The sequence below is a fragment of the Pteropus alecto genome, unplaced genomic scaffold (assembly GCF_000325575.1).
Source record: "Pteropus alecto unplaced genomic scaffold, ASM32557v1 scaffold160, whole genome shotgun sequence".
Classification (NCBI taxonomy): domain Eukaryota; kingdom Metazoa; phylum Chordata; class Mammalia; order Chiroptera; family Pteropodidae; genus Pteropus; species Pteropus alecto.
The window spans coordinates 943,349-954,720 of NW_006429864.1; the positions used below are offsets into that span (position 1 = coordinate 943,349).

An 11,372-nucleotide genomic window follows, 5' to 3' on the forward strand; every position below is an offset into this window, starting at 1 on the left:
CCACTGCACTCTTGGTGCTGCGCTCCCAGCCCCGACGGCACTGCTTTCTAACCACGTAGCTCTCCCCGCCTCCTACCGTGTCTTGTCATTTATATTGGATTTTCAGGGTAGATTTATTGTTAGTGGAGTTAGCAAACTTTTTCTGTAAAGGGCCAGTTAGTAAATATTTTAGGTTTTGTAGGCCAGGTGGTGTCTGTTGCATATTCTTTTTTTTTTTCCCCCATAATCCTTTAAAAATGTAAAAGCCAATTCTTAGCTCATGAGCCCTACAAAAATGGACATTGGGTGGGATTTGGCTCATAGGCACCCAGTTCTGTTTGATTCCACAGTTACCCACTCTCGCTGTGGTACACACAGTCACCCAATGAATGCTCCTCCATGTCACCAAAGATGAGCCTGTCCCAATGACTCCTAAAGGCTGCATGGAGTCCCCTTCTATGGTCATACCGTTTCTGATTTAACCACCACCCTAACACCATCCAGGTGATTGCCTTAAACAGCACCTTGGCCAGTGTCGTCTTGGAGCCATCTTTGGTTCCCTTCCCTGCTTTTTCTTTTTCTCACTCCCCTGCCCCCTCACTCTAGAGGCCTCCATGTCCAAGAAGAAGCGCATGTGTGTGAAGTTGGTGCCCCTGGGTGCCGCGGACACAGCTGTGTTTGACATTCGGCTGAGTGGGAAGACCAAGACTGTGCCTGGATACCTGCGAGTAGGGTAGGATTGTCCCCCAGCCTCTGGCCTCCTTCCTTGCCCTCTGCTCCCACATGTACACCTCTGACCCTCAGGGACTCCTCTGAGGCCTCCCGTTTCTTCTTTCGCCTCTCTCTGCCTCAGTTTTCACATGTTAAAACAGGATCATAGGGCCAGCGTGAGAAATAAATGAGTTGGTGTGTCTGAAGTGCACACTACGGCCATGGGACCCAGAAGTTGCTTAGGATGTGGGCTGAAATGCTGAAAGGAAAATTCCCCAAAAGGCAAGGTCACTCAGAGGTCTGGGTTCCTCTTTCCTTCTCCTGTTCTCAGCCCTGGCTGCACCAGAACTCCTCCCCTCCTTCCCTCTTCTAGGGACATGGGTGGCTTTGCCATCTGGTGCAAGAAAGCAAAGGCCCCCCGGCCAGTACCCAAGCCCCGAGCTCTCAGCCGGGATATGCAGGGCCTCTCCCTGGACACACCCAACAAGCCCAGGTGAGTCCTGGGCTCGGGGATGGAGGTGGTAATGGGGGTCAGTCCTGACCTGGGCTGTCTGGTCCCCACCAGCAAGGGCGGCTTCCCGGAGCGGACGCTGTCGAGACTGGGCTCGCGGGCTTCCACCCTGCGGAGGAGTGACTCCATATATGAGGCTTCCAACCTCTATGGCATCTCAGGTGAGTGCAGAGTGAGAAACTGAGGCACAAGGGTGGGGTGAGACTGGCCAAAATTTATATAGCCTGGAAGAGGCAGGGCCAAGATTGGAACCAGGCCTGGCTCCACCCCCATTCTATAGAAACTGGGCAGGCGGAAGGGAGCCTTCCGGGTTGGCCTCTGGGGTGGGGTGGGCAGCAGCCAGGCTACAAGCCTCCTGCCCCTCAGCTCTTTACCCTCTGCACCATGCTTTCCTCAGCCATGGATGGAGTTCCCTTCACGCTGCATCCCCGATTCGAGGGCAAGAGCTGTGGCCCCCTGGTGAGTCTGGGCCCTGGGGAGCCTGGATCTGACGTTGCCCATCACCTTTCTAGCACCCGAGTGCAGTGAGCGTCATCCATGCACTTAGCCCCCTAGCACAGAGGCCCACATTCCTGTGTTAGGGGAGGCTGGAAGCCAATGCGGGTGTGGGATGGAGGGTCTGTGTCTGGAATGGAGAAGTCAGGTAGGGTAGCTGGATGCTGATGGGTAGAGGCTGTGGCAGGAAGAGGGAAGGGATATTCAGGCAAATACTGAGGGGTGCCCTCCTTGAAGATAAGGAAATGTGGGTTCCAAGTGGGGGGGGGTCTAGACCCAAAACTGATCCGCCCCTGCCCACCAGGCCTTCTCTGCCTTTGCTGATCTTACCATCAAGTCGCTGGCGGACATTGAGGAGGAGGTGCGTGCAGGGGTGGGGAGGGAGTCCTATGACCACCGCCACACTGCCCCAGTCTCCCCCAGCCTCACCCCACCTCTCCAAGGCTAGAGGTTGCTCAGTCCCTAAGTGACCCCTCATTTCTTGGGCACCCTCCATACACCCCCTCACTGTGCACTCTCCCCTCCCCCAGTACAACTACGGCTTCGTGGTGGAGAAAACAGCAGCTGCACGCCTGCCTCCCAGCGTGTCATAGCCCTTCGCCTGCCCCAGGGAAGAGCCCCTTCCCCGACACATGCTGGACTGGCAGCTGTCCACCCCACCTCATGTTGGGGACCTTGGTGGCACAAGGCATTCTGGACTGTCAGCCATGTGGAGCTGCCGCCCTGAAGGAGGGGGTGGACCTGGCTGCTCGGTGATGGGGTCTCCTGTCCTGGGCCCTGTAGGGCAGGGGTTGGGGGCTGGACGGAAACCAGTGCCTTGAAGTTATTTGTGTCAAAACTTGGAGTGGCGTCCTCCTGGCAATAAATGCTGTGCTGTCTGCTCTCTGGAGTCCTGTTCCTGGCCCTGGGTCTTCTGTGGCTCCTGGTCTTCACCTTGCACATGGACCACAAGCCGGGCTGGCAAGTGGATGAAATCCTATAGGGGAGGTGGTGCTGTTGCCACTTCCATTCCACAGAATGGGAAACTGAGGCTCAGTGAAGCCCCGATCCAGGATTCTAGATCACAGAAGACTGGTCCTGCCCCTCTATTCTTGTGCATAACAGTAATAGTAGTAACAGCTACCGTTTATTACAGGGACCATGTCCTGAGCCCCTGTGGCATGGTCTCTCACCCAGTCCTCCTACAGCCCCATGGGGAGCCCCTGCTTTGTCACCATTTTACAGATAGGAAAACTGAGGCAGGGGGCGGTTAAGATCAGCTGAGATTAGAACTCAGAGCCTGCCCTCAACCAGCAGGCTTTCCTCTTCTGCGTTCCTTTTCTTCCCCTGTGCTGTGGATACAAACAGTCGACTCTTATTTGCAGTAGTTATGTTTTATAAAGTCGTTGTGAAAATTGAATTGGATTCCTTGGGAAAACAGGTAGGTTCTCATGAGTCTGGTCACATTTTTGTCAAGTGATCAATACATAACTTTGTTTTGTGTGTTTCGGGACACTTTGTTTATTATACATGCTGCTGATCTGTTAACATCGAACTCACTGCCCACAGCATTAACTCAGGCCTGAACAAAGCTCATGTGACGGGCATTTTCTCTGGAAGGCACATCGTAGCCTTCTTGAGCTTAGGGACACCAGACAGCACTTCAGCACTATGCTCAGGGGCCTTTTAAACCAGTAAAATACCAAGGAAAAGTACAAAACCATGAAAAACGTGCCACTAAATAGACTACGAAAGGCTGTGTTTACAGGGACAAGAAAGCAGAGCATCACCTTGTTCTACCTCAGCTGGGAACCTGCGCTTGCCGTGACTCATGAAAGTACCAGGAGTCTTGATTTTGGAGTTACAAATAAATTTTGTCCAGTAGGAGAACTTACAAATACAGAACCTGCGAATGATGAGGGTCAACTGTATTTGCGAAATTAACTGCCCCAGGCTGGGGCTGTCCTTCTGCCACATGTGCGCTTCTCCCTTCTCTGGTCTCCCCGACATCCCTGTAGCATCAGGGTGGCCCAGGTTCTGCTGCCATTAGGAACATACCCAGATCTCTGGCTCAGAAAGGCTAAGGCTTATTTCTTGTCCATATCACGTGCCCACGGAGAGGCGTCAGCAGACTGCTGGTCGTAGTTGTGCGGAAATCCACTTGGAGAGTGGCCACCATCTCACCCTGACGGCAGGGACGAACTCAGAAAGGTCTTGCACTGTCGGTTAAGTCCCCGGGCAGCCGTGAATATCTTGTTCAAGTTCTGCTCGCAGCTCATTGGCCAGAATGGGGCCCACAGGGTCTGGAAGGGACAGGCCACCAACCTGGGCCCTTGTGTCTAACAATACTGCCCTAGGGGTCTGAGGGGCAGACTTCCCTGCACAGGTGTCTGAGGGAAGCGGGTTCCTTCCTCTGTGATCTGAGGAAAGAGGCAAGTCTCTGCTCTGGGAATCTGATTGGGAAGACAAATGTCCTAGAGGGGGTGGGGGATCATGCAAAAGATACCCCCCCACACACACTCAGCTGCCTTGGGAAAACTAGGCCTCTGGTGCTATCTCCCACATCTACCCCTCTGGGGACAGCCAGCCTCTGCCAGGTTCCACCCAGGCTGCTCTGGCGCCGGCCTGGGAATCCAATGCGGCAGGGAAGCAAAGGCCGTTTGTTTTCCCTGGTCACCTCAGCCACCCCGAAACCAGCCCTGGATCACTTTCCAGGGCGTCCGTCTATGACTGGGGCTCCCGGGTGACCTAACTGGACCAGACATCGTATGACTAAAATCCCAACCCTCTGAACCCTGCTGGGCCTCGACCCTCACAGCCTCCAGAAGGGGCTAGGGTCACAACAATCCTAACAGCCCCAGGCTGAGCTGACATCAGTCTCAGGATACAGAGGAGGGAGCCAAAGCCTTAGTTTTCCTTCCTTTTGCTCAAACCTGGCTGCTGAGCCAGGCATCTCAGAGACCTGGGTATGAGAGGGATGTTTCTAGAGAGCTGTGGTCCCGGCTCCACTGCTCACTAGCTAGTGACCCCGATCAGCGACTCAACGTCTCTGTACTTTCAGAACATTTCATCACCCCCAAAGGAGACCCTATCCCCGTTATCAGTCATTCCCCCATCCCTGTCCCCCAGCCCCTGGTAACTGCCAATCTGCTTTCTGTCTCTCGATTTGCCTGTTCTGGACGTTTTATGTAGATAAAATCGTACGAAATGTGACCTTTTGTGTCTGGCTTTTCACTCAGTGTGATGGTTTCAATGTTCATCCATGTTGTAGTGTGTGTCAGTGCTTCTTTCCTTTTTATGGCTGAGTCATATTCTGTTGTGTGGATGGACCACATTTTATTCATCCATTCATCAGTTGATGGACATGGGTTTTTGGTGATTGTGACTAGTGCTGCTGTGAACATTGCATGTGTAAGGATTTGTTCGAATACCTGTTTTCAATTCTTTTAGGCCTCCTAAATTTTGTATCTCCACCCTATTCTTGGCCCTGGGGATGAGGCCAAGGGATCCAGCTTCTAGTTCCCCTGACCAGTCCAGGAGATGAGGCCCTCTGCACTGGCAGCCAGACAAGGGTGTTTCCTCTTCGCAATCCCCTCTCCCTCACCCTGAGTCCTCAGGACCTGCCCCATTTCAGGGAGTTCTCAGAAACTTGAGTCTCCAGTGTTCCTCAAGTACTTGTTCCTTCTGGGTCCCTGTGTGATGGGGTTCCAGCCATTGCTGCCACGTGGCCTCACTTCTTGGGCCTCAGTTTCCTTATCTGTGAGTGGAGTTGTCCTGAAGATTAGCCGAGGCCAGGAAAGCACCTGGCCTGTGCCTACAGTACCAGGCATTTGATAAAGATGTGATATTTATTCTTATTTTATCCTTTTCATTGATATTAATTATGCTCGCCAAGAGCCCATGCTTACTGGGCTCTTGGTTTGACACGTCAGGTACCACATGGGACGCTCATGTACATAACCAAGAGCCCATGCTTACTGGGCACCCACACGTCAGGTACCACATGGGACGCTCATGTACATAATCTCGATCCCACTTCACCAGCAAGGAGGAAGTTTGTGCAGCTTCCCAGGAGCTCAGGGAGGAGATGGTCAATGTTGCTGGGGCACCCAGGTCTGTGATCACCTGGGTCACTACCCGGGCTCAGGCTTGGGAACCAGTGCCCCTTCTGGGTGCTGTCACTTCTCTGCTCATTGGGAAGGGTCCCAGGGGGGCTTCAAGCTACTGTGTGGCTGAGCTTCTTCTGCTCCCTGGGCCCCAGAGTCCCCATGTGGCCCAGGAAGAGACAGGCTGGAAGACTTCTGGGGACATGTGTCCATTTGGGGTAGGGGTGGAGGGTAAGGCCATCCCCATCCCCAGTGAAATTGATAAGGATGAAGATTTGTGGGAGATGGGTCCCAGACTGAGGTCTACATGGTATGCCCTCTGCCCCCCACTCCTGCCTTCCCCACCTCCATTTCTGTCACCCCATCCTCTCGCCTCCAGTGGGTTTGACCATGCTGCACATTCAGGTGTGGCCCAAGTGATATGAAATAGTGAAGGTTGGAGTTTATTTGTGGGTTCTGCCAGAAGGGAGTGGGGCCAGGGCCTCTGGAGACCTCTGAGGCTCCAAGCTATTCTCTCCATAGCCCTGTCAGTTTCATGAGCCCCAGAAGCTGGCCATCAACCCCCCCTTTTCCTGCCACCAGGCATCCCAACTGACAGCAGCACAAGAATTGACATGAATTGAGGACATGAATTGTACACAGGCTCCCAGAATGGCTTACACGGAGTCTCATGAGAACCCTAGGCAGAGGGACCCCTTCCATCTCCATTTTATAGACAAGGAAACTGAGATACAGAATGGTAGAGATCTTAGCCCCAGACTCACAGCCAGGAGTCTGGGTGCAGCCCTCCAGGGATGCTGTGGCCCTGGACTGCTCTGAGCTCTGCACACACAGGTTTCAAATGCTCACAGCCTGGAAGGAGTCGCAGAGACTTGCACTGTCAGCAGCATGGGGGTTACAGGACCCAGGTTCGAATCCTGATTCTGATGCTCAGTACTGGCCGGGGGACCCCTGGTGAGTCTCTGCCCTTCTCTGGGTCTCGGTTTCCTCATCTGTAAAATGGACGGAGACATTTAGAAAGCTACTGTCTAAGCCCCACCCTTCCCTCCTGCCTATCATAGAACCTCATTTTATCTGTACAGTTATATTTCCCAGCCTCCCCTGCAGCAAGGTGTGGCCATATGACTTTGCTCTGGTCAGTGAGGTATAAGCAGAAGGGTCCCGAGACCTCCTAGGAAGGCTTCCAAAAGATGCTGAGCTAGCCCTGGTCTCTGCCCTTCCCTTCAAGTGAGGAGATGAAGGCTGGAGCCCTGGCAGCCATCTTGTGCCATGTGGCAAACTTGAGGACAAATCCAGGGATGCTGTGAACTGAAAGAGGAATCAACTTATACTGCTAGTGTGGCAGATCCTGGACCTATCTCTACAGAGTCCTCTTCCTGCTGCCTGACACCAGCTCTCTATCTTTGATCCCTGGGCTTACACCAGTGTGGAGTCCTTCCCTGAACCCCCTGGCTTGTGGCTCAGCATACTGCGCATCTCATAGGTAACCCCTTCCCAGTGCCCCCCACCAGTTGACAGTATCCGGTGCATTCGGGATGCAGGCAGGCTGCTCTCCCAGCCTCCCCCAGTGGCTGCAGGTGCTGTGGAAGTGACTGTGGCTCTGAGGGTGTCCCCAGGTTCTAGGCGGAATGAATAGGGGGTTCGGTGGTGAGTACCCTGCTGAGGCTGAGCCCTGGGGCTGGTCTTGGAGACTTCAGCTGGGCGGACAGGGTCGTCTTCAAAATGTGGTGGGGACAGTTCATGCAGGCCACGGCGGGTGGCCTGGGCAGCCCGGAGCAGAGTGTGGGTCAGTGCAGCCACCAGGGCCAGGGCGCCCAAGCCGAGGATGGAGGCGGTTGCTGCTCCTGTCTCGATCTCGAAGAGCAGCAGGGCGTAGATAGACAGTGCTGGGGAAGGAAATATTTCTCATTTATTCAGTCAACAAATGCTTGTTCCCCAAGCCCTGGGAGAGCTCCCCAAACAGGGTACAGGCATTCAAAATGATTAACTTACTAGGCACATGGATTACCCTACAATCCTCTCACACCCCACAAATACATCATTGTGACGTCGATTTTACTATAAAAGGTTAAATTTTATATTTATGTGTATTTTACCACGATGAAAACAACTGAGATCTCAGGCTTTCTGAATTCCTGTGATTGGCCTTGAGTGAATCACAGACCCTCTCTGGTTTTGGTTTGCTGATCTGAACAAGATGGTTGGTGACCTGTCCTTGAAGACCTGTACTTGTCATTCTGCCCAGCATCCAGTTAGCATCTTTCTTTACTATAGGTACTGTCCTATGCATTATAGGACATTTAGCAGTGTCTACCCACTAGATACCAGTAGCACCTTCTTCTTGCCCTGTTGTGACAACCAAAAATGTCTCCAGATAGTGCCAAATGTCCCCTGGGGTGCAGAATCAGCCCCCATTGAGAATGGCTAGTCCAGTCCCTAGCCCCATTCTTGTAGCTGGTCTAGGAGCTCTGACCCACCCCTGTGGCATCAGTGATGGTACAGTGTATGGTACAGGATTAGCCAATTAGATAATTGTTTCCCCTGACTGTAGTGATTGGTTCAGGGCTATAGCATGACCCAAAGCTCAGCCAATCAGATTCAGCCCTGGGACTTTTGCTTGGGATATGGGGATGGAAGAATTTTCTTACTGCAGCCCCTGGGGAACTAGTAGGAGAAAAGCCTGGAGCTGACAGAGGTCTTCTTGGCTCTATGTGGACTGTTTTTATGTTTTCTCTGGCTCTGCACACTTGCTTTTAAAGATCCACACTGCATCATGTCTGACATTAAAGTGAGGCCAAGGACTTTTTTTGCTCTAAACATTCTTGAAAAGGTCTTTATAATTATTCTTTTGGATCTGGTTGGCAATGAATGGAGGATTGGCTGGACATGCTGGGGAATTCTTGCTGAGTGAGGTCACCTAACCTCAAAAAAAATCTAAATGGGAGCTGAACGAATTCTTAATTTAACACTTAATGAGGCTGACATGATTACCTTTTTTTGCCCTTTGTGAGTTTCCTCATATTTTAGAATGAGGACGTTTTATTCTCTGAGTCGCCAATAGTTTTGTCATCTAGTGAAAAGACTGGAGGTTGTAGGTATTGTGTCAAAAATGAAGCATCTTTCTCAGGGGACAGTAGGTGAAGAGGTGAAGCAAGAGGCATTTCTGATGACCTCATTTGAGCACCTGGATCCAGCTACACCTGAGGCCAACAACCCCTGACCTTTCCAGATAGATGAGTCACCCCATCCACTCTCTAAAAAAAAAACAAAAAAAAACCAAAACCCTACATCTGGAGCATTTTATTAAGTAAAACAACAAAAGTTATGCAGAGTTCTCTGAATTTTATATACAAATTCCTACAATGAGCCCTAGGCTCACATCTCATAAATACATATTTTAAATGGAACTTTTAATATTCTATTTCTATGAGACTAAGAAAAAAAAAAGTGATAGTAAATCCCTGTTTTTCATTCAGTCGAATATTTTTTCTTCCAGTAAAACAGTTGTTTATTGGGCTGCCAAGGATCTGATATGACTCAGCATGCGGTTTGAAGACCATCGACACATTTTTCAAGACAACAACAAAATATAAGATGTCAGGAATCTCTAAAGAAACTTGATGATTTGATGCCTTTACCAGCATGTGTGGGTGAGAGAACATCGATCTAAGAAAAGTTATTATATATCAGGGAAGGAAAGACAGTGTGGAGTGTCCTCTGGCACTCAGCTAATTATTTTTACTCTGCTTCATGTTTTGGAATTAAACTTGCATTTCTAGTTTATAAAGCATTTTTCCCCCCCTTAAGTCATTCTTGAGCTGGAAGTTCTGATATTTGTAACCCAAACAGTTTTTGCTAAGGCCGATCTCCGAAATACTATATCTAGAAACCACCAAGGACATAGAAACTTTTGTTCAAAGCAAATGCAGAAAACTGATGAATCAGAAGTGTTCTGAGGATAAGTGCCATTTATGGAACCCCCCACTAGATACTATCTGTGGGCTTTTGTGGGGATTAACTCAGAATCCTCTCAGCAATTCTATAAGGCAACAAACAGTTATCCCATTGTACCAATGAGGAAACAGTCACAGGAGAATTTTCCCAAGGTCTTAGAGTGAGAAAATGTCAGAGCCAAGAGTTCAACACAGGCAGGGTGACTCCAGAGCCGATCCCAATTATAGGGCCATTACCCCCGGCCACCTCAACCCAGGGCCCTATACCCCATATCCTATTCCCCAGCACAAACCTGCTAAGTAGACCGAGACCCCGCAGCAGAAGAGGCCGAGGGCCACGTGTCTGAGGAGGCGGCAGTCATAGAGAAACCAGTCAGACCTGGGAGGGAGGCGGGCAGGAAGAAAAAGGACTCAGAAAGTAGAGCTGGTTGGGGAAGGACAGAGTGGTGTAGCTTTGGGGAAAATGAGATCTACGTGAGGATCCAACCATCCATCCACCCACCTGTCCATCTCTCATTCATCTACCTACTCATCCATCCTTCCAGGTAAATGTCTACCACCATTTACCATCTATCCATCCCCATTGATTATTCAAGCATACAGCCACCCATTCATTTAACTCTGTGAATCTATCCATCCATTAATCCATCCATTCATCACCCACCCACCCATCCATCCACCCATTGTCCATCTCCCATTCACCAGCTACTGATCCAACTAACCATCCACCTGTCCACCCATCCATCCACCATCCATTCCCCTCCCCTGTAACCCGTCCATATACATCAGTCCATTCAGACATCCAACACTCATGAAGCAGTTGTTATGTACAGATACTTGCTAGACACTTGACTTCCATTATTTTACAGGCCATAATCTTATTTGCGAGAAACTGCCATAATCTTATTTGGGAGAAACTGTGGTTTACTTGCTACCAGTGATAATAGAAACAGATTCCCAAGAGCTGACACTGACTGAGGACCTAGTTTTGGGTCTGTCACGGTGCTACAGGCTTCAGCGTTGCGCACTCTCCCTTCTCCAGTCCCGTGAGATCAGAAAATGGAGGCTCTGAGGGTTGCCAACATCAGTCACTTCCCACCAGTGCAACGAAAGTTGCCTCCTCCCGGGTCTCTCTGTAATTAGAGCTTAATGTTCCATAAATGACAAGCGCTTTTAACACTAGAGCTAGCTGACCCCAGGCCCTCTCTGAACCTTGCTTGCTACATCTGTAAAATGGGGGAGGGGCGGGGAGTCGGATGCAGTAGTGGTGGCACCTGCTGCAAATTTTCAACTAATATAGAACAGAGGAAAGGAGGCAAGGATGGAAGAAAAGGGGAGAGAGGGAAGGAAGGAGGGAGGGAGGGAGGCAGGGAGAGAAGATAAAGAGATGGGAGGAATGGATGGAGGAAGGGAGGGAGGGAAGTTCTTTTTCAACCTGGCGCCCAGAGAAAATCAGTGGCTCGCCAGGGCTCGCCCAGCCGACGGCCGGGCGGAGGGGCCATTCCTCCTACCTGCCTGGACCAGGCCCCCTGGCCAGCTCGGCGCCCAGGTGGCCGCAGAGTGCGGCAAGCAGCAGGCAAGTGAGGCCCAGTACCAGGGAGAGCGCGGCGAGCGCAGCGGCCAGAGGCAGCAGTGCCC

General features: G+C 51.2%; 2 protein-coding genes across 3 annotated transcripts in view; one reads left to right on the forward strand and one right to left on the reverse strand.

Annotated features, from left to right (window-relative positions):
• MVB12A (multivesicular body subunit 12A) overlaps window positions 1-2,585 on the forward strand; it is a 3,587-nt gene extending 1,002 nt beyond the window's left edge. The window contains exons 4-9 of one of the 2 annotated variants that reach the window (XM_006904280.3): window positions 586-712; window positions 1,064-1,183; window positions 1,256-1,362; window positions 1,599-1,660; window positions 2,001-2,057; window positions 2,227-2,585. In XM_006904280.3, coding sequence (XP_006904342.1) covers window positions 586-712; window positions 1,064-1,183; window positions 1,256-1,362; window positions 1,599-1,660; window positions 2,001-2,057; window positions 2,227-2,289 — 536 coding nt within the window. In that variant the 3' untranslated portion in view covers window positions 2,290-2,585. The remainder of the gene's footprint in view (window positions 1-585; window positions 713-1,063; window positions 1,184-1,255; window positions 1,363-1,598; window positions 1,661-2,000; window positions 2,058-2,226) is intronic. The other variant, XM_025043848.1, reaches the window with a different exon arrangement.
• Window positions 2,586-7,099: 4,514 nt separating this feature from the next.
• Window positions 7,100-11,372, reverse strand: part of TMEM221 (transmembrane protein 221) — a 4,464-nt gene continuing 191 nt past the window's right edge. The window contains 4 exon segments of the mRNA XM_025043707.1: window positions 7,100-7,667; window positions 10,028-10,113; window positions 11,246-11,365; window positions 11,367-11,372. The exon segment at window positions 11,367-11,372 is cut by the window's right edge and continues 191 nt beyond it. Of these exon segments, the coding sequence (XP_024899475.1) occupies window positions 7,198-7,667; window positions 10,028-10,113; window positions 11,246-11,365; window positions 11,367-11,372 (682 nt within the window). The 3' untranslated portion in view covers window positions 7,100-7,197.